The sequence below is a fragment of the Neovison vison genome, chromosome 11, assembly GCF_020171115.1.
Source record: "Neovison vison isolate M4711 chromosome 11, ASM_NN_V1, whole genome shotgun sequence".
NCBI classification, from domain to species: Eukaryota; Metazoa; Chordata; class Mammalia; order Carnivora; family Mustelidae; genus Neogale; species Neogale vison.
The window spans coordinates 61,755,988-61,777,885 of NC_058101.1; the positions used below are offsets into that span (position 1 = coordinate 61,755,988).

Below are 21,898 nucleotides of genomic sequence, written 5' to 3' on the forward strand. Positions count from 1 at the left end.
TCCGACTGCAGAGCGTTAACACAGGAGCCTTTTCAGGTAGCCTGTCAGCTGCCTATCCGCACTCCAACCAGACATAACAGCGGAGTGCAGGTCCCTTCTGGGGTCCCCTCCTCCCTGGGCTCTCCGAGGCCGGTTCCAGACTTCCTCCTCTCCCTCTCCCCTTGCCAGGCTCAGCTGGAATAACAACGCTGCTCCCGGCTCTGCTGATGCTTCCTCTGCTAATTCATTTGGCTTGCACTGACGCACAGAGGGCCTTGGGGTGCAGAATCCCAGAGGATATGACATATGAATGAGCCTCATCCCTTGGGGACCCCGCCGAGAGGGAGAATGGATCAGAGAAGCCTGGACAATCAGGAGGAAGCTCCCAGGAACGGAGTGCTAGTCAGTCTACTGGCTGGAAATAGATAAGGGTAGGCTTGGAAATAATAAGGGTAGCGGGACACCTCTTGGCTCCGCTGATTGCTTGCTGGGCCACTTCACTTAACCTCTTCCGAACTTGAGTTGCACCTGCAAAGTGGGGAAAGCCAGCCAGCGGGAGCTGAGCCTCGCTCAGTGCGGGACAAGCTCCACTCTTCGTAGGTGTCAGAAGACCCCCAGGTCTGCCTTTGAGGCCTTTCAGACCTTTGAGGGTCTGAAACTTGAAACAACAAATTGGACAACATTGCCTCTGACATGCTTTTTAGCATGATCAGTCTTTGATTCCAAAAACCAGGTGAAGCCAAGGTCAGAAGGACAGAATCCTAACTTAAAAGTCCAAGCTCTTGCTAGGCTCCCCAAGGAGACTGGCATCCACTTCCTCACCCCGGGGCCCAGGACGCTGCCTGTGCTGGGTGTGATGCCTCCGGGCAAGGGCCTGGCTTGCCACACTCCCAACAGGCTCGCTGTGCACAGTCGCGAAAGCATATCACTTGCATTCCCCGTGTCATGAGTGGCAGGTCTGGGGAACCTTCGGAGGCCTTGATCTAAGACGAAGATGTCAAGGAAGAGCCTGTAAGTTCAAAGTGTCAAGAGAAAGCTCCAAGGCCCCAGATAAGTGATCTGCCCCTTCCTGGCTGGCATACTGTTAATTTCTGCAGACTGTCGGGCAGCTTGAAAGGATGCCAAGAGCTAACCACAAGGGCTCTGAGACCACAGCAGCCCACTGCCTTTGGGCTCGCCACCATCTGGGGGCGGGGGTCAGGGAGGCGGCGAGGACAGGGGGATCCAACAGGCTGGTGTCAGTCCCCTTGCTCTCTGTGGGACTGGGCAAGCTGGGGAGCTCTCTGAACCTCCCATTTCCTCATCTGTAAACTCAGGACAGCATTAGTCACCTCACAGGGCCACTCCAAGTATTAAAATGGCAGAGGACAAAGGGCAAGCAGGAAGCCAGACTCAAGGGCGGAGGGCTGTGGTCTCCTGGTTACTCTTGTCTCCCGGCTTAACTATTCAGTGCCCCATGTCCCAGCCACCAGCCAGGCCTCATAAATATTTACACCTGGTGTGTGTTGCGATGCTCAGTTAATTGCCCCTGTGACGTACTTTGAGAGCCTCCGAGGACAGGTGCTGCATGGGGCCCAGGATTATTAAAGGCACAAACAAGTTGGCTCAGAAGCAGCACCCTCCAGAGCCTTCCGTCGCCCCAGAGTTTTTCAGATCTTTGCCCGAAATCTAACCAAAAGGTGCTTCAAAGGCACCTTGTGCAAGGTGAATGTGGCAGCCAAGCAAAGACCCTACTAGAAAATGGACAAGCACACGTACAGGTAACTCACAGCGGAAAAAATCCACTAAAACCACTTGGAAGATAATAACAATAATTCAGTCTCACTAGGCATCTAGGAAGTAAAACAGGTAAAATAAGGAATCAGGTGCCAAGTAGGCAGGATCGTTTCAAAGGATGGATTTAAGGGTGGTGAGACCCAGCGAGACGGTCTCTTCCAGCTCTGTGGATTAGCCTCCATTGATCCAACCCACGTGGAGAGCAACTGAGTGATCTACAGACAGGGGCGTGGATGGCCCCCATTGCCTGACCTCTTCACTGCACTTGGTGGAGTCTCTCCATGGAAATATTTCAGGGATTAGATGAGAAATGCAAGCATGGATATTCCTTGCAAGATCATTCACCATAATAAAAACTAGGAAGAACCTAAACGTCCCCTCCAAAAATCGCCAAGTAAATATCACCCAATAAAAATAAAATCACCAAATAAATATCACCAAATAAATATCCAAATAAATATCATGTCTTGGAATAACAGCTAAAGATAGATAATGCATTTTTAACATCAGCAGCCCATACATTCCTGTGCTACTTTTATACACCTGTATGTTTACACACACGTACCCTTATTAACATGTGTGCGTAGGTATAGCAGACATGCCAAAATATTACCTGGGGCACTGTTGTTTTCTTCTCTGTGCATTTTTCTATTTTCTGGATTCTCTTTAACAAGATGTTGTTTTGGATCTAGAACAGTAAGAAAACGAAGAAATCGTTCCGTAGGTTGATCTGGGAAATGTCTGTCGTGGCTGCCACTCCTCTGGGGAAGGTGTGTGGCCCGCATGCCGCTAACACTGACCTTGGTTCTCTTTCCTTCCCTAGGTCATGGCCTCGAATCCACAATGCCACCGGTGAGTCAGGGGCCCTCTGTCGCCTGAGCAGTGGGAATGTCAGCTTGGCTCTGTTACTCTTCCTTCCATTCTTTTCTGCTTTTCTTTCAGTGAAACTATTGGCCTGTTCCAACTGGCATTAGCCACTGACGGTCTCTCCCTCTGGTTGCTCCTGGAGTGCAGCCTGGCCTGTGACTTCCATGGAAGCTGGCAGGCTGACGGGGACCCTGGCTCCCCACTTTTAAGCTGTGAAGCATAGGTCCCTTTGGGCTCAAGTTACTTCATCTGGAAAATGCGTGAAAGTCTGCCTAACCGTCAGGGTTGTGGCCATTCCTTAGCATTCGTACAACAGAATTCTATATAATGGCTTCCCCCTGAAAATATGTGTTGCACAGGTGATTGATTCATTTTATGCTTCTCTTGCATCTCTTTTCAGAGCCTAGCTCTGAATGCCATTAAAGTTTGAGTTAAAGTACATACTATTCATCTTGGAGCACTATTGTTTCAGGGAAAGTCCAATAGAATGTCCCTAGAAAGCTGGTGGCCACAAATGATGGCTGCAAAGAGACAGAATAAAGTGAGAAATAGAAAAGAAGTGTGCAAAGAAGGGATAAAATCATAGGAAGCGATGCAACCTGCCAATGAGCTCCAAGGTTCATACGGTGCATGCTGGAGCATGTCCCAAAGAGCCAAGAGGAGGGGAGAAAAGCAAAGTCCGAACTGCAAGTATGAATATAGATAAGAAACAAGCACCCAGCTCTAATCTCTCTTACAGAAAATGCTTTTAGTAAGCTTCCCAGTCCTTTGCTAACAAAGGTTGCTTTCTCTCAAGGTAGATGCTTCCAAACTGTACCAGAGTCTTTGATCCCAAATACACCTCCCTCCATCAGCTCGCTACTTCTCACCCCCTCCCACTACCCACTTAGAGTCCTGGGGGTACTCTAGACACTTCCAAAGGGGATGGTCCCTGCAAAGGAAATTGCCAGTCTGACACAGGGGCTGATGAGATATAAACCACATGACCCATACCCCTCCCCCTTCGCTCCCTCACCATGTTCCTGAAGACAGAGAAGAACTGACAGGTGGGTATTCCATTTAACTAACAACATTCAAGAGACAGAAGCTGGGGCGGGGGGGTGGAGGTGGACAAAAACAAATCAAAATCCCAAGAAAACTGATAGAGATAAAGCTGTCCAGGCCTGCCCATACCCACTGGAATCTATATTCTGCTAAATATATTAATGGCAAATCACACCACCCCAGTCTGGGCACCTTTATGAACCAGGACAGGTATCTATTAAAATATAACAGAACTGATGTCATTAAGGATGCTTGGGATTCACATAGCAGACTGTTTGCCACGATATTTATAACATTTCTAGATATTTTTAAGTTGCTTGCGATTTTTTACCATGGGATTAATTGACCATATGGTGAGGCTCCAGCAGGAGGGAATACTATATAGCCATTAAAAAGATGACACTGAAGCATATTTAGTGACATGGATATGTTCTAGTCTGCTATTCTATGACAGAGAAGGCAAGAACACAGTGTGCTCAGACCTACAGAGGTTATATCATGTGTGCACATGTGTGAGAGAGTGATCAGGCTACAATCAAATATTTTTAGTGGGTGTCTTGGTAGGGAGACATAATAGTAATTTTTACCTCCTTCTTTTTTCCTCAGCTGTTATCTTATCATTTTCTACAGTAGCATATATTTTATATGCTAAACATTATATATAATACATATTACATAACATATATACATTCATAACATATATATATATATATAACATATATATATATTATATATATATATATTGGAGAACGAGAAAAGTAGTGTCTCCCCCAAATAGCAGTTGAGAAATTTAAAGAAATAACCACCTGGCAGTGTGTCCCCCCAATGAATGGCTGTGTTTCACATTTCAAGTTCAATGTCAATATATATATATATATATATATATATATATATTGATATATATATATATCAAGTTCAATATATATAATATATATTATATATATATATATAATATATATATATATATATACATTCATAACATATATATATATATATATTCATTCCAGGCCTGGAAAAGACAAACACCAAACACATGTTCAAACTTGGACAATCTGTCAATACCAATACCTTCTGTGAGGCTGATTTACAGAGAATAGGGCCATGTTTTTCCATAAAAATAAACTCAGGAGTTTCTCTCCTTCCAGTGATTAAAGAAGGAAATGAAAGAAGAGAGCCTTATTTAGAAAGTGGTCCTTCTCTCTCAAGACACGGTATACAATAAAAACCCTGATAAAGATATATATTGGCTATTGGCTATTTCAATTAAATGGACACGAAATTTCATTTTGTCCAGGAGCACTTGTTTTATTTTTGTTTTTTTGTTTCCCAAAGAAAGCAATCTTGAGAGTTGGTTTTTCCCACTTTCAAAAGAAAAATTAATAAGGATTTTAGGAGTAGGTGGAGGAAAGGCAGGAACGGGATACATGCACATCCAATGCCCCCTGCTGGCCCTTTATAGACATTGCAACATTTGTATTAATTTCACCGAGGCTGGTTTTCCTGCAAGATGTGGGAAAAATCAGTTGACAGAAACGATGTGAAAAGTTGGTGGTTGAATTGCTGGGAAAAGGTGTTCCTCCAATTCGCATAAGCACAAGCCAGGATTTCAAATAGCCCATGATTGGTAAACCCAGAGATTCAGAGCTGCCTTTAAAATGTGTTGTGTATCAGAATCACAGTAGTCACAAATGTGTATTCTCAAGCCCACTCCAAGGTCTGTGCTTTTTCACAGGTCTGTTGTGAGACTAGCGAGTCCTTGCCTTCCCGGGATAACCCCACCTCATGTAGTGCTAGGGCTGTCTTTGGAAAATCACTGGTTGAAGCAACAATAAATAAAAAGGAAGCCATGAAGACTGTCTTCACTAGGAAGCTGCTTGCAATTCCCTGGATGACGACTATCTCAGAATATTTTATTTAAATTTCAACAGAAACCATGCAGTTCCTAAAAGACAAACACTGGTGAAGGCAGCACAGGAAAAGAAAAGAATCTGGAGCCCTAGGTCTGGAGCCCAGAGTTTGAAAACTGGTTCTCCCATGACATCAATGAGACCTAGGAACTGTGAATGAGAGAAAATGGAAACTAACAACATAATGAGTCTCTAGTTTGTGCCAAGCATTTGATAGATGTCTCTAATTTAGCTGTCAGATGCTGATAATACTCACAGTGTAGATTAGGTAAACTGAGCCCAAGAGAAGTTAGATTACCCCCCAGGGAATAAGTCAGCAGAGTAGAATTCAGATCTGCCACAGTACTCTTGTCCCTGCTGGGGGCAAGCAGTGTTTTCATCTTTCAGCTGAGGTTGTCAACCAGCCGTGTCACTAAATCCCTGAGCCTCACAGCTAGACGGGTTGTGCTCAGCAGACCACTGGGGAGAATGGACAGAGCCACACCAACAGAATTGAGTGTTGAAGAACGCACTGCTCTTTTTTTTTTTTTTTTTTTCCTTCCTTAAATGAGAACTCAGTAAAAAAACAAGATCCTAATACGGATCTGAAGGCAGAGGACTCACAATCTGGATTGAGTGGAAAAGATTTGGTCATGACATTGAACTTGAAATGTGAAACACAGCCATTCATTGGGGGGACACACTGCCAGGTGGTTATTTCTTTAAATTTCTCAACTGCTATTTGGGGGAGACACTACTTTTCTCGTTCTCCAAGCTGATATTTGTTAACTGAGGCTTATGCACTTGCCTGAGGTCACGTGGCCAGAAACGGCCAGGTTTTGAACCTAGAATTTCTTTTTTTTTTTTTTTAAGATTTTATTTATTTATTTGACAGAGAGAGATCACAAGCAGGCAGAGAGGCAGTCAGAGAGAGAGGAGGAAGCAGGCTCCCCGCTGAGCAGAGAGCCCGATGTGGGGCTCAATCCCAGGACCTTGAGATCATGACCTGAGCCGAAGGCAGCGGCTTAATCCACTGAGCCACCCAGGCGCCCCTTGAACCTAGAATTTCTAACTTCTCATTCAGCGTCCATGAAATATGTGTTCATGACTTTTCTTCAGAAGCTCTGCCACCTTTTCAGTGAATTCCAAAGCTGACCTCCTCAAGGAGATTAAACAGTAAAGGCTGAAACACATGTTCAGAAAGAAATCACAAGGGCTTAAATGTGACTTGTTTTCTTCTATGTCAAGTCTAGAGGTAAGCCCTCCAAGGTTGTTTGGCAGCTCTGCTCCCCAGGTCCTCAGAGCTGCTGCTCCCTCCCTTGCATTAGCCTCAATCCCACTGCCTAAAATAGTGATAGCTGTGCTCTAGGCAGCAGGAGGATGGAAGGGAGGAAAAAAAAGAAATCAACAATGCACAACAATTTCTCTTCTGAAAGTTTCCTGAAAACTGAATTGATTTTCCACCTCTTCCATTTACCAAAACTTAGACTCATGGGCACATAGGACTGCGAGGAAGACCGGGTTGTAGCAAGTACTTGGTCTAGGTGCCCATGTAAGCAGCTGATGGTCGGGGCTTCCAGGACAGACTGGGGAAGTGGACATTGAGAGACATACAGCCTTCTCCTCTACAGAGTTCTAGTGGTGGGGCCTTGGGACCCTCTGGCCTCTCCCTTATCACCAGGTATTGCTGAGTAAGACCAGCTGGCTCACCAGAGCCAATGCTCACCTTCGCCATACCTCTCCTCACCGCCACCCCCCCTCCAAAATCTTGTGACTGCATTGAAAACAGAAGCTGGGTCTGCTTGGGGAACCTGACTGGTTTGGGAATGCCATCATCTGAAAAACCCACTGACTCCACTTCCCAGAGAAAGAGGAACTTCTAAAACACTCCAGGCTCCTTATTTTCACTTCCCTTCTTGCACCAGAGAACAAGCCTCTCTTAATGGGACCTGCTGGGAACTATTTCAGCCAGTGATTTCCTTTAAATGCAACCATCCCATGGAGCCAGCCCTTGGGGACACAGCCAGCACCCCTGTGCCAGTAGAGGCACTAAAATGCACCAGCCTCGGGCTTTCAGAGGCTTCCATTCAAGGATGTGTTTACAAGCGCTGATAGAACTTCTCTCTAACTTTATCTAACATGGCCCATTCCCTCATGGAAGGGAGTCGGAGCTTCTAAGTCAGCAGTCCTCAGACATCAGTGTGAGTAGACGTCACCACAGAAGCTTGTGAAGAAACTGGTTTGCACTGTGAGCCTGGTTTTGCTTTCTTTCCTTACTTTTTTGGTTTTTGGTTTTTGATTTTGTTTTTTTGAAATGGAAAACAAAAAAGTGTGTTAATCAGGAAGAGCTAACATCCATAATGCATAAACTACATATGTTGGTAGTTTAATAAGATAAGGATTTACTTCTTGTTCACATAACAATCCAATGTGGATCGAAGGAAGTCTTTTTCCCAAATGCTCATTTGGGATTCACTCTCCTTTTACGCACTGGCTTCCATTACCCCTGAAGACCTCAGGGTCTTCTCTCTAGATGGGTGTCGGGAGGGTCACGAGAAGGAGAGGGTCAAGTGGATCATCCAGAAGGGACGCACATGCACCCACCTTGTCCTGGCGGCTAGAGCACCATGGCATGGCCATGTGGCACAAGGGACACTGGGAGAAGTGTGCCAGCCAAGGGCCCACAGGGAGAGGAAATGAGGCTCGGTGCATCTCCTTGGAGTATCTTCAAAGCCATTCGAGGCACTTGAGGTACTGAGGCCCAGGACTGGAGAGGAGCCCCTTCACTTTTACCTAAGACTGGTAGTCAGGGAGGCTGCCTCCAGGCACAGTGTGTGCAGGTCTCTGGGGTAGAAGGAGCTTGGCATACTGGAGAGACTCGAAAAGAAGCTGGGGTGGCTAGTTTCAGAGGAGAGGAAGAAACTGGAAAGACATGCGATCAGAGAGGGGCCAGGAATCAGACGGTGCTGGAGGCTGGGAGCCACGGCAGAGAATCCAGATGCCACGGGGCGTGCCATGGGCCACGAGTGACATGAACTGAATCACAGCTTTAAAAATATGCTATAAAATTATATCCCAAACCTGCATCGTTAGGAACATAGGGACTGCAGCAGATAAAGACAACCCCTTCCCTAAAGAACAGCTAAGGACAGGGGTGCCTGTGTGGCTCAGTCGGTTAAACGTCCCCCTCTTGATTTGGGCTCAGGACATGAGCTCTGTGTCAGACTCCGTGTTCAGGGAAGAGTCTGCTTGAGATCCTCTCCCTCTCCCTCCGCTCCTTCCCTGGCTCACGTGCTCTCTAAATAAATAAATAAATAAATAAAATCTTTTAAAGGAGGGGCTGAGTACATACCCATCAAAGAAGTAATCAAACGCTGCCTATTTTTATGTGGGTGTCCCAGTGAGTGAGACAGAAAGTAACTGCCCTGACAATTCTGTGACATTAAGGTCACCTAGAGTGTTCAGAGAGGGGAGCCCCAGGAGGATCTCAAAGCACCCGAGCATTGTGGAAAGCAACACAGAGGAGGTGGGAACTCCAGCTGGACTCAACCCAAGCAAAGACTCAGAAGTGGCATGAAACCTATTTGGAGAATCCAAGAGAGTCTCTGGAGGCTCATGAAGGAAGAGACCCCACAGCTCTCCATGTCAGAATAATGACCACATCTGATGAGAACAATTTCCTAAAATGAGTTTGTATCGAACTCTGAATCACACAGAGGAGATGCTTCCCTCGGTCCTGAGGGCCAGAGTAGATCCCCAATATTTCAATGCTCATTTGCCTCTTCCAGGCCGGCTGGTCCTTATGGGTGACCTTATTCATGTAACTCGATTCATGAGAGGGTTCTGGTTGCTACTGTGAAGGGCTGGAAAACCTGTGGGTTTCTCCACCAGGGCTGTAGGTAGGGGTATGATTGTGCTGGGACGGGAAGGTGTCCTCAGTGCCCCAGGACAGTGGTAGCTGCAAGTCCTACCACCGGGATGGGCTGGGACTGGGTGGCAGGTGCAGACAGACTTCTGCTCTTGACTGCTCATTATCTCAAGGAAATTAGCTTTGGCTAGTTAACACCTCCCTGATGCACTGGTCCTAAGCAAATTCCAGAGAGCTGTGTTTCCACTGAGCCAAACTTTTATTAATTTACACATTACAGTCTACACAAGGCTTGGGCATGCTGACACAAATCCCCAGCTATTAATTGCATATTTTGGTATGGTAAAAGAATTCTGGGTAGAAGGGCAAAAGTCTAAGAACATGATGAAGCCAAAACAAGATGCAGAAATACAAATCATCCTGTGGTCTTCTACGTGACTTGGACACAGGCCAGAAATTTGCCTTGAGATTCTGAACAGCCAAAGGAGGAAGGAAAATAGGATCTCTTGTAAAATCAGTGTTTTCCATTAAATCAAAGCAAACCAATTGCCGAGAAGCACACAGCTCCCGAGACCCACTAGAAACTTCTCACATATGTGCTAATAAAGAGGATGTGATAAGAACATTTTCTGCTTATGATGTTCCTGCATGCAGACTAACAGCATGACACTATAATGCAATTTAGGAAAATTAAGTCTAGAGAAAGCAAAAAACCCTGCAGATCATGTGAGCAGTTCAGCGGTTCTGCATCATCTGAGGGTAGAGTTTAAACTAGGGCATCCACCGAGTGCACTAGACAACCTCCAGGCAATCTTCCATAAAACAAGTCCCAGTGAGGGGGTGGAGCATTGACAGACCTCACATAAACAACACTCACTCAACAAACACCTGTCAAGAACTCATTTGTTCACTGGACAGCTGGGTGGCTCCGTGGGTTAAGTGCCTCACTCTGGATTTAGGCTGGGGTACTGATCTTTGTGTCGTGAGATCCGCTGAACGTCGGGCTCCGCACTTCATGGAGTCTACTTGCCTGTCTCTCTGTCCCTCAGCTCCCCTCCTAATCTCTCTCTCTCTCTCTCTCTCAAATAAATCAATGAAATCTTTTTTTTTTTAAAAAAAGAACTTATTTGTTCAATGTTGGGCCTGGGCCTGGAGTTAGGGACAAATGAATGAGTAGACCTGTCCCCCTGCCCTTGAAGTACTTCCAGTCTGTTCCAGGAGATGGACATACAGCTGATTACAGCAAAATGCAGTGCTGTGCCAGAGGGTGGGGGAGGGGCAAGTAAACCTCCTCATGGGCCCAGACGCCCAGGAAGTCATGACTGGGTGCCTCTGATAGGGAGAAGGCAGGGGAAGGGGGGGGGGGTCCTTCTAACCTGATACTGACCTTCCATAGAAGGAGCGAGCCTTTCTAGTTTGGATACGATTGTCTAGCCTCCTTTTTCATCGCCCTTGCTTTGCAAGTACAGGAGATAGAAGGAAAAGTATGCTAAGTGAGATAAGTCAATCAGATCTCACTGATCTCACTAATATAAGGAATTTGAGAGGCAGGGTGAGGGGTCATAGGGGGTAGGGAGGGAAAAAATGAAACAAGATGAGACCGGGGAGGGAGACAAGCCATAAGAGACTCTTAATCTCAGGAAACAAACTGAGGGTTCCTCCAGGGTGTGGGGGAGGGATAGGGTGGCTGGGTGATGGACATTGGGGAGGGTAGGTGCTGTGAATTGTGTAAGACTGATGAATCACAGACCTGTACCCCTCGGGCAAATAATACATTACATGTTAATTAAAAAATAAAATAATAATAATAATAAAAGAAGGGAAAGTATGGACATACATACTGCATTTTAGGCGAACGCCTTCAAGAGAAATAAATGGCAATGAACACAACTTCCAGAGAAACACAAGGGTCACTCTTTTCAAAGTGTTTTCGTTTTTATTTTTGTTTTTAAGATTTATTTATTTATTTTAGAGAGAGAGAGCCTGAGCCAGAGGGGCAGAGGGAGAGGGAGAGAAAATCCCAAACAGACCCTGCACGGAATGCAGGACTCGATCCCACGACCTCTGAGATCACGACCTTAGTGGAAACAAAGAGGCAGTCACCTAACCAGCTGTGCCACCCAAGTACCCCCACTCTCCTCAATGTTTTGCAGTAACACTGGGTCCACTTCTGTTTGCAGGCCAGTACCGGGCTGTCGAGGAGCCTCTTCTGGAACATGTAAGTCAGCCTTCCCGACTTGTCAGTCTTTGACATTTACAAAGTGAGTGGTTCTTTTCAAGGGACTTGGGTGAATTTAAAGAAATTTAAACTTAAAGAAACAAAATTTAGAAAAGAAACAAAAACATCAACAAACTTTTCCAAATAGCATGATTTCCTAGCAGAGACACCTGCATTTCGGTTCTTTTTTTTTTTTTTTTTAAAGATTTTATTTATTTGACAGAGAGAAATCACAAGTAGGCAGAGAGGCAGGCAGAGAGAGAGGAGAAAGCAGGTTCCCTGTGGAGCAGAGAGCCCGATGCGGGGCTCGATCCCAGGACCCTGGGATCATGACCTGAGCCGAAGGCAGAGGCTTTAACCCACTGAGCCACCCAGGCGCCCCTGCATTTCGGTTCTTGAGTATAACCTGTCTTCCCACAAAACACACTGTAAATCAAACCATTACACTGTATGCCTTAAACTTACATAGTGATGTATCTCAATTATTTCTCAATTAAACTGGAAAAAAATAAATAAGTGGATAATAAGGCATTAATAGACAGAGAGACAAAAAAAAGAAGAAGAAAGAAAGAAAACGGTCTTCCAATTCCTCAGCTATGAAATAAAGATAAAAATTAACTTACATGGCCACTGCAAAGATGAAATAAGATGAAAATACCACCACATGGTGCTGGCAAGGGGGAGACGAGAGAATCACTTCCTAAGGCTCATGGTAAAATCTTAAATTGGAACTCACTTTCTGGAAATCCATTTCATAATAACCAATCAACATAAAAATGCCCACTTTCCTTAGCCCAATAATCCTATGGCTGGGAATTTAAACTAAGAAACTAATCTGAAATTTGGATTAATATGTAAACATACTCCTTTGTATTTTATAATAATATAGTTAAAGAGAAACACTGGAATCATCCTAGATATTCAATAACAGAAAAAAACAGTGACTAGATTATGATGTATTCATATGATGAAGCCATTAAGAGTATTGACAAGAATTTTAATGACTAAAGAAAATTTGAAATTTATAACATGAACTCAGCTACCTAATGTTATATTAGTTTATTGTTAAATTGTACATCATTTAAATAGTTTTAACTGGCATATCTATAGATAATATTGGGAACAAGTAGATAGATGAGAGGGAAAGAGAGAATTTGCCTTTAAAATCATTGGTTCTTCACTGTTCAAAAGCCTTCTTTAGAATCAGATTAAAGCTACAGATCCTCACCCCAGGACACACATGTATAATCAATCAATCAACCAATCAATCAATCACAAATATTTTATAAAGTAGGAGGCTTGTGGACAGAAAAGACTGAGTTTTAGTTAAGAAAACCCCTGCTATTGATAGTAGTAGGTTGATAATAGATTATTAAATAGATGCAAGTCATTATATTTAAAAATAAAATTCTGTCTCTTTCTCTTTCTGGAAAGAGATAAACCAAAATATTAATATTTAGTCCTGGGGGCAAGATTCTCAGGGTCTTGTGTAGATTTCTACAGACCTGGGGTTATGGTTGCTGTTCCCCCTTGTGTCTCTCTGTGCCCTGACACCACAAAGTCTAGCAAGGGGATTAGACTAAAGATCTCTGTCTCAGATTCTTCTAGCAGGTCCAAGATTTCCCAGAGGAACTGCACTCTGCGGAGTCTTGGTAGTTGCTGTAATAGTATGTAAATGATGCCCTTGCAACAAAATGTCCATCTGTCAAATCCCAAAAGGAGTTGCTCCAAGTCAGAACTCACTTCTGTGTGCAGTTCTGAGGGAGAACAGCCCAGCCACCTTCCCCTCTTTGCCACGTCAATTGTGAAAACCCCTGGAGTTCCCCTCCTGGCAGGCTTACTTTGCCCTGGGCACTCAGCTGTACCCAAACTCAGTACATTAACTAGAGAAAAAGGCTCTATCACGGGCAGGTGTCATGGGCAGGTGTCAAAGTAGAACCTTTATGGACATTTTACTCAATTAATCTCCAACTACAACCAAATAAAGCAGATTTAGCCGTCCCCAATTTACAGATTAAGCATGTGAGTCAGAGGGGTTAAGTAACCTCCCCAAGGTCAAAAAGTGGATCCAGTTTAGATCTAGGAGTGGGTGACTCCATCTTGGATCTATGCTGCCCCCAAGCAGATTGATACTGTCTGGTTTCCCACCCAAGAATTTCTGGCCGGAGCCCTGCTTTCCTCCTAAGACCAGACCAAGAAGGCAGGGTTTCATAACTCTAACACCTGGATGCTTGGAGCACAGCGTCCAGGCAAACATGCCAATGGCCCAACTCCAGCTTTGTTCAGTGACTTAACCTCTTTCTGTCGGTCATCAAGGTCCCTCTTTCGATCCTGTTCCTACTCCTGGGTCATTGGGCTGGTCCCTGTTCTCTTAGACCTGAGCCCCTTGAATTTTATAACTTCATGATTGCCTGAGCCCTCAGTTCTTGTAGGATTTAAGCCTTGGTCTCCTTTAGGAGCACTTCGAGAGGCATCAGGGCAGCACACTGAAAGCCAAACTCATAGTCTTCAGGGAGCCCACCTCTTATATGCTCTCCCATGGAGAACACTGACGTACTTTTGCATCAAATAAGCAGAGTTACTTAGAGCCCACGGAAAGCTTAAAAGGCCTTCCAGACAGGGGTTGGTGAGTCCCCATGGCACTCCTGCTCACCTGGAAATTGGGACCTTCACGGACATTGTCTTTACCTGTACCAAACTGCTTTGGCAGAGCAATGATGAAAAGAGTCGTGCTTGGAGCTGGTAAGCAACTTGCCCACATACACTAGAGAACTGGAATCCTGCAGAGCTGGAACTTAGACACAAGCCTCTAATTCCAAGCCCTCCACTATAATAAAACCACCTCCTAGACTGCTGTGTTCATACAACGAAATAACGTACCTAAAGCATCTAGCACATGTCAAGTCCTTAACAAACATTAGAGGGGCTCTAGGGGAGGGTTGGCAACCTTGCTTTATCTCTTCATTCCTTCAATTGTCATTAGCACAGCAGCAGCCACAGTAATATTTATATATGTGTATGGTATTATATACAACACCATCAGGTATTTTGCTCAAAACTTTAGATGCATTGTCTCATTTAACTTCTGGTTGCCAGTATCACTCTATAACTCTGGGTGATTGTAGTAGTGTGGGTGAATATCATCTAATTCAAAAATAAGTTTGAAGTGGCCTCCACTAAAGATTATCTCTAACTGGGGAAATTACAGGATCAATGAAAAATTTTATATCATACCCATTATTACACACTAAATCGAGTTAAAATCCATTATTTTATGTACTTGCTTATTTAACAAGCACATATTAAGAATCTACTATGTGCAAAAAAAAAAAAAAAACAGATATGGTGAAGGCTATAGTGCGGTAACTTTGACTTTAAGCCTTCAGTCTTTGACTATAAAATCATTGGGAGTCCAAAGAAAGACTTAGCAGGCTGTCCAATTCATGTAGTGTGACTAGGATAGGCTGAGAAGAAGTGAAATACCCTCTACAGAATCAAAAAGGAACTTAAAAACTCAGGATCTGAGCCCAGGCTCACACTGTTTGCCATTGCACTCCCTGGCTAAAAGTCAAAATTATGGATGTTGCAACACAAGGAATGCCCTAGATTCTTCACCTTTCATCTTAGGCTCAGAACAATTTTAATACCCGGCACTGGATTATAGAGGAGGTGGATGTGGCAGAAGACCTAGGTTCTGCCTATCGATGGCACCTACGACATCTGTGGTTTTCAGAAGTCACCATTCCCAGTTTCTATATTTGTAAAAGGAATATGTAAGTTCTTAATCCTGAGGGCCAAACTGGGGATGTGTGTTCCAATCTCTTGTAACTGGATCTGTTATTCATAGCTATGGCCATCTGGGGTTTTAGTAGGAATTCTAAGAGAGACAAGGGATCTTTTTGTATGAAAGACCATTGAGATTAGCATCTGGGCTGAAACACAGCACAATGCTGAATCCAAATCCCAACACATAGGTGCAGATTCCAGAATTTCTGTGGTGGGGATTACATCTCTTGCTGGGTGGTACCCAATCCTGCCATCTCCAGTGTTCAGACTTGGATCTCATTAATGGTATAGAAAAATACAACTGACATTTGTGTATTGACCATGTATCCTGACACCTTGCTGATTGTTTATTAGTTCTAATAATTTTTTTAAGTGGGTTCCTTGGAATGTTCTACATACAAGATCCCATCATCTACAAATAGATCTCCTTTCTTCTTTGAAAGGCTCATGTGATTACACTGAACCACTCAGGTGATCCAAGGATAACATCCCTATTTTAAGGACAGACGATGAGCAATCTTAAATACCTCCTTAATGTCCCTTCATAGCAGTACCCAGATTATTATTTGATTGAATAACCAAGAATGGGAATATTTGAGGACATCTTTAAGATTCTGCCCACCACAAGAATTTAACTGCCCAGATTCTTACAGGTTTTCTTCTAAGAGAGTCTATAGGTCACTGTAGCCTCTCACCTTTGTTATGACTGAAACTTCACTTGACTCACTCAACCGTTTCCTCCTGCTTAGGAAAGGAACTTTGCTGTGGCAGTTCTGGATGGATCGAAAGACCACATGGATGGCGACTATGAGGACCCTGAGCTTCACATGGTAGAAGCGTGGCCATCAATACAAATTTTGCCAGCCAGGCCTATAAAGGAATCGGAATATGCAGGTAACATCTGGCGTCTAAAATCTGGGAATGCACGTCCATGACGCAATACTGCATGGCAGTTAAAGCTGCAGATGCTGAATTAAACAACTCCAGGCTAAAATCCTGTCTCTGTGGCTTACTCACTGTGTGGCCTTGAGCAAGCCTGAAAAATTCATTTTCTTTACCTAAAAATGGTGTTCATAATAACAGAACTTACCCTCCAAGAGCTCTTTCAAGTTCTCAACAGGGGACTTGGCACAGAGTCAGAACTCTGTAAATACCAGTTGTCACTATCATGATGCTCTTCCTGAGTCCAAGGAGCAACCGGGGAGCATGGCATAGGGTCGACAGGCAGGGCTGTGGGCAGCATGGGAACTTTAAGACAGAGTTTGCATAATGGAGAGTAGCATGAAAGGGAAGACTTTGGCTGACTTGTTTTATAGGCAACCAGCATGCATGTAGCCCCAGGACATGGCAGCAAAGCCAAGCTTTTTAAGAGTAAGGAAGACATAATTTCACATCCACCCTGCCTCTTCCCAACTGGGACACACTCAAGTTCTCTGAACTGTAGATAGAGCACAGGGCTGTAAGGGAAAAGAGGAGGAAGCCCTTGTTATTTCTGAGGGCCTGATCCACAGAGACGAGTCTACAGAAGTTGTTTCAGAAAGAATCACCTTGCAAATAACAATGAAACTCCTTAGCTCATTCACTCAACAAGCAATTACTGAGTACCAGCCGTGTGCAATTACTGAGTACCAGCCGTGTGCAGTTACTGTGTTAGGACTGATCAAGTGACACAAAGATAAACAAAGCAGGATCTCCGTTCTCAGGAAGGTCACAATCTAGGGGCAGATGCAGAAAGATCAACAGATAATTAGGATAGACTATGCTAGGTGTGTAATATAGAAAGAAGAACCACAGTGTTGGTGTTGGGGTGTTGGTGGGTGGGATCTAGAAAGATTTGCAAAGGGCGTGACAGGACAGGGCTTGAAGGGTGGGCAGGAGTTCCCAGAGACTGAGAAGAGTAAAGGATTTTCAAAGAGTAAAGGATTCTCAAAGACTCTGGAATTCACACATACGGACTGAGAGGAATACAGATCCTACTCCTTGGGCTTCAATCTCTTAATCTGTCTAGTGAGTTTGTAGATATGCACATATTTTGTTAATTGTAATGTGCTGAGTCTACATACGGTAAGACTTCAAATTTTTCTCTTTCCACAGATACACGCTATTTCAAGGGTATGATGGACACTCCCAATCCCTTAGACACCAAGACCTCTGTCCCCAGGGAGCGCCATCCCTGGTGCACACAGATGGGGCTGGAGAAAGTGAGTAAAGTTTTGGCCATGTGATCCAAACATGGGCAGGGCAATTCCTAGCAGCCGGGAGCTACCCCATCTCTCATTCCCAAGGCATCTTGCTGGTGATGAGCACACTGTGTTCAGCAAAGTGTAGGGGAACTGATTTCTGTGACTACTGAAGTCATGGTCCCAGGGAAGGAGCACCAAGAAGGGAAGAGGACTAGCATTTGGGAAGGTTTTCTGGAGGCGCTGGGGTGGGGACTCCTCACAGGCATTTCACCTGAGGCTTGCCTCCTTTTCCAGAAGCAAAATTTGACTCAGATCTTATTGATAATAACATGTCATTTTGCCCAGACTATAGGCCCAATGCTGACAGCTGGTAACAGGGTACTAAGAAGTAAGTCAAGCAACCTCTCTTAGTCCTTTGTAACCTCATCTGTGAAATGGGCCTAAAAATCTCTACCATGCTTTACTTTGAAAGGCTGTTTGGACCCTACATATAAGAGACTTATGAATATATCCTGTAAATAGAAATGCCATATATAGATATATATTAAAAATTTCATTTTTAATAGCACTTTTGCTAATGATTCATTTTCTTAATGCAGAAATACAAATGAATCACCCCTGGAGTTTCAGGGTATACCAGGCATGATGCCGTGTGACGTTTTGTGTCCACATTCTCTGTGCAGACCTATTTCATGCAAGAGAGTTCCAGTGTTATAGACACCTGCTTTTTTTTTTCCTTTTCCTATTAAGTTCTGCTTATAAAATGATTTCCCATGTGATAAACAAGCATTAATGGCATAATCTTTATAGATATATCATACCTCATCATGGTATTTTTAATAATTTACTTAAGCATTGAGTAAAAACATTTTAAAAGCTTTGGTACATGCTGTAAAATTTCTTTCCTAAAAATTTGCTTCAATTTACCCTCCCAGAAGCCTTGTACGAGAATGTGCACCTCACAGGACTCTCACCAAAACTGGCTAGTGCTTTATTAATCACATTTTTAAAGGGATTTCACTGTCCTTTTCTTAAATTTGTATCACATTTATTAGAGAGCATGAACATGTTTTTAAATATTTATAGAACATTTTTTCTTGTGCATTCTTGGTTCACATTGTCTATCTGTTTAACTTGAGGGCTTCTGTTAATATTGATAATCAAAGGAAATAACAAATATTACCAGGCAATGTCATTTACCCGGAACACATCCAGGAGAGTTCGAGAGAACAGGATGAGGGATGAAATATTGAACACTTCTGCTTTACACAGGCAGCAACCTAAACTTTAATCATTCATTCAACAAATTCATTCAAGAAATATGTGTTGAGTGCCTGGACAGATCAGACACAATGATGAGCTCCCACATGCACTGGTGAATAACCAAGGCCCTGTGCTCATGAAATTTACATCCTGGTGGGAGGAGACTCGAAATAAATAAATAAACAAGCAAATAAATAAATAATAGACAATATGCTAAGTTATAAATACTTTTTAAAAATCATTAAAGCAGGGTAAGGGTAGTCAAGGAAGGTCTCCCTGAGTAGAGATGGGAATGAATGAATAAATGGAAGAATGAATGACATTTAATCCTTAAAATACCCTTGCAAGATGAGCATTATAACCCCCATTTTAACAGCTCCAACTTTTTTTTTAATATTTTACTTATTTATTTGACAGATCAAGAGAAATGGGGGGAAACACAAGCAGGGAGAGCAGTAGGCATGGGAGAGGGAGAAGCAGGCTTCCTGCTGAGCAAGGAACCAGACCTGGGGCTCCATCCCAGGACCTTGGAATCATGACCTGAGCAGAAGACGCTTAACTGACCAAACCATCCAGGCGCCCCAACAGCTCCAACTTTTATGAGCTCTTTGAGCCAGTTACTTACCCTCTCTGAACCTGTATTATCTTAGCTATAAAATCTCATCGTTGTTATGATAATACATACAGACCATAGTGCTTAGCAGGAAGCAATCGGTCAACAGCAAACCTCTTCTTGAGAACAGGGACCATTTTAGCCCAGCACTTAGCACAGTACCTTTATGTAAGAGGATCTCAGGAGATACCGGTTAAATGGAGGAAAATGAATGAACAAAGAAACTCTCAGTCATTTGAACTGAACCTTGAAATATGAGCAGCTGTTTCATAGGAAAAGAAACCTAGGCTCTACTGACTTCTGTCCACATGGAACCCTTTTTCAGCCTGGTCTTCAAGGTTCTCAGGTGAACATTTGCTGCCCTCAACAACATCTGCACTGGGGCAGCCCCACAGGGGTTGTTGGACAGGGAGGAGGACGCTTCAGGGCACTCATCACAGGAGCATAAAGCATATTCAGGGAACAGTAAGAAATGCAGAGCGACTGGGCCAGTGGCTGAAGATACAAGTTCTGGTCTGGTTATTAAAGAATAGAGAATATTCACCTAAAAACTTGAGCTTCCCTTTCCCCCAGAATTCAGTGATTCATTCCCCTTTATATGTAAGTAGGCCTTTGTTAGAAGAATTTTTTTAAAGATAATTCTCGTTGGAGTTTTTAAAACAACTATGCCAGAATGTAAGCCTCCATTCTTATTACTTTATACTTCCTTCATAATATCTTTGTAGCTTTCTGTTACAATACAGATTTCTTCCTTTAGCTAGATCACAGTGGAACTATAACCTCAGCATATCAAGTCAAGTGGAATCATGTGAGAAAAAGAATATGGGAGAGTCAGCACAATATTGGCCGGGGGCAGGGTGGGAAAGTTGAATTATTAATTAAGTAAGGACTTGAGCTCAATTCAGATAAGGAGGGAGTTTTATTCTTATGATCAATACTTGAATAATCACATTTTTATGAGAAGAAAATTCTATTTTTTTTCATTATAGCCTCATTCTCAAGAGTTAATTCTTACTACTTCTATATCCACTGTAACCTCTGTTGAGAGTAAACCATCGATGACAGAGATCTTCAATAATCCTGACGAGAGGCCAGTTCCTACCTAGATTCCTTAGGTTGGCTACAACTGACTTCGACCACTGAGCCTCTGCCAATCTTTTCATTTATTGAGCATTTGCTATATACTAAGCACTGTGCTCAAAAATGGGGATGAAAAATGAGCCAGTGCCGAGAGTCTAATGGAAGAGTCTAATGGAAGTGTAATGTGAAGTGCTAAGACAGAAGTGAGCATGGTTCACAGAAGCTGCATCACTTAGCCCAGCTAGAGGCTTTTGAGAGGACTTCTGGAAGAAACAGTGCAAAGCAGTCTTCGACGCATCATTGTATGGTCATCAGTGGCCCTCATTAGGGACCATTTTGCCCCTAGGGGACAGCTGGCAATGCCCAAAGACAGGCTGGTTGTCAGGACCAGCTGGGGAGTGCTACTGACATCTACTGGTGAAGAACAGAGACATTGCTAAGAGTACTATAATGCTCAGGGCAGCCTCCACAGCAAGGAATTGTCCAGCCCCAACTTTCAATGGTGCTGAGGTTGAGAAATCTGTGTTATAATGTGCTATAAGGTGGTGTGAGATCAGACCTCTGTGTCTCTGAGCTCTGAGTCCTTTAGAATCCAAGCTCTTATTCCTCTTTTTCCCTCATATTCCAGCATTGATGCAGGCTTATAGTGGGCACGGATAAGTAGTTATCAGACAGAAAATGGAAGGAGCCCCCTTGGGAGGGGCAGAAAATATTCTCAGCCCTGGAATCCTATACTAACACCATCAGAGGGCACTTACTCCTTGGGAAGGTGTAGGGCAAAGAAGTTCTTTTACACAAAAGGACCAAATGGATCCAAATGTCCAAAGGCAGCAAATTAATTTGGCTACCAAAGGGGAAAAGTGTGGAAATGCTGAGGAACCCCCAACCCTAAGATCCTAAGCACACCAGGTCCACCTGAGATAGAGACAAGAGAGAAACTCTACTGTTTCTATAATCAGGGTTGTGGTGAGAGGTGAACATAAGCCTTGAGAGACCCCATCTGTAAGGCAGGCTCACAGGGAAAGCTGAAAGTTGAAGGTACAACAGAACATTGAAAAACCCATCCAGCACCCCAACCTCCACAGAGTAACACTTAAGAAACTGGAAGTCGTGAAGGAGGCCATAGTGACAACAACATCCAAAGGACGTTCAACTCTTGTTAGATTAATGGACCAGCAAAAGACCCACACACCTTCCAGGCAAGTACGGTGGTCCCATATTCCACAGAGGAAAAGAATGAGACATTGAACATCATAGGGTAATAAGTAACAGGCTATTCAGTTATCCTTCTGCATCCTGCCATCCATCTTGTCTACCTCAACTTGATGCCAATGG

At 43.8% G+C, this 21,898-nt stretch overlaps 1 protein-coding gene across 1 annotated transcript in view; it reads left to right on the top strand.

The window, feature by feature from the left end:
- CLNK (cytokine dependent hematopoietic cell linker) overlaps nucleotides 1-21,898 on the top strand; it is a 218,589-nt gene that overhangs the window by 144,788 nt on the left and 51,903 nt on the right. The window contains exons 4-7 of the mRNA XM_044225942.1: nucleotides 2,579-2,607; nucleotides 11,601-11,638; nucleotides 16,174-16,318; nucleotides 17,519-17,625. Coding sequence (XP_044081877.1) covers nucleotides 2,579-2,607; nucleotides 11,601-11,638; nucleotides 16,174-16,318; nucleotides 17,519-17,625 — 319 coding nt within the window. The remainder of the gene's footprint in view (nucleotides 1-2,578; nucleotides 2,608-11,600; nucleotides 11,639-16,173; nucleotides 16,319-17,518; nucleotides 17,626-21,898) is intronic.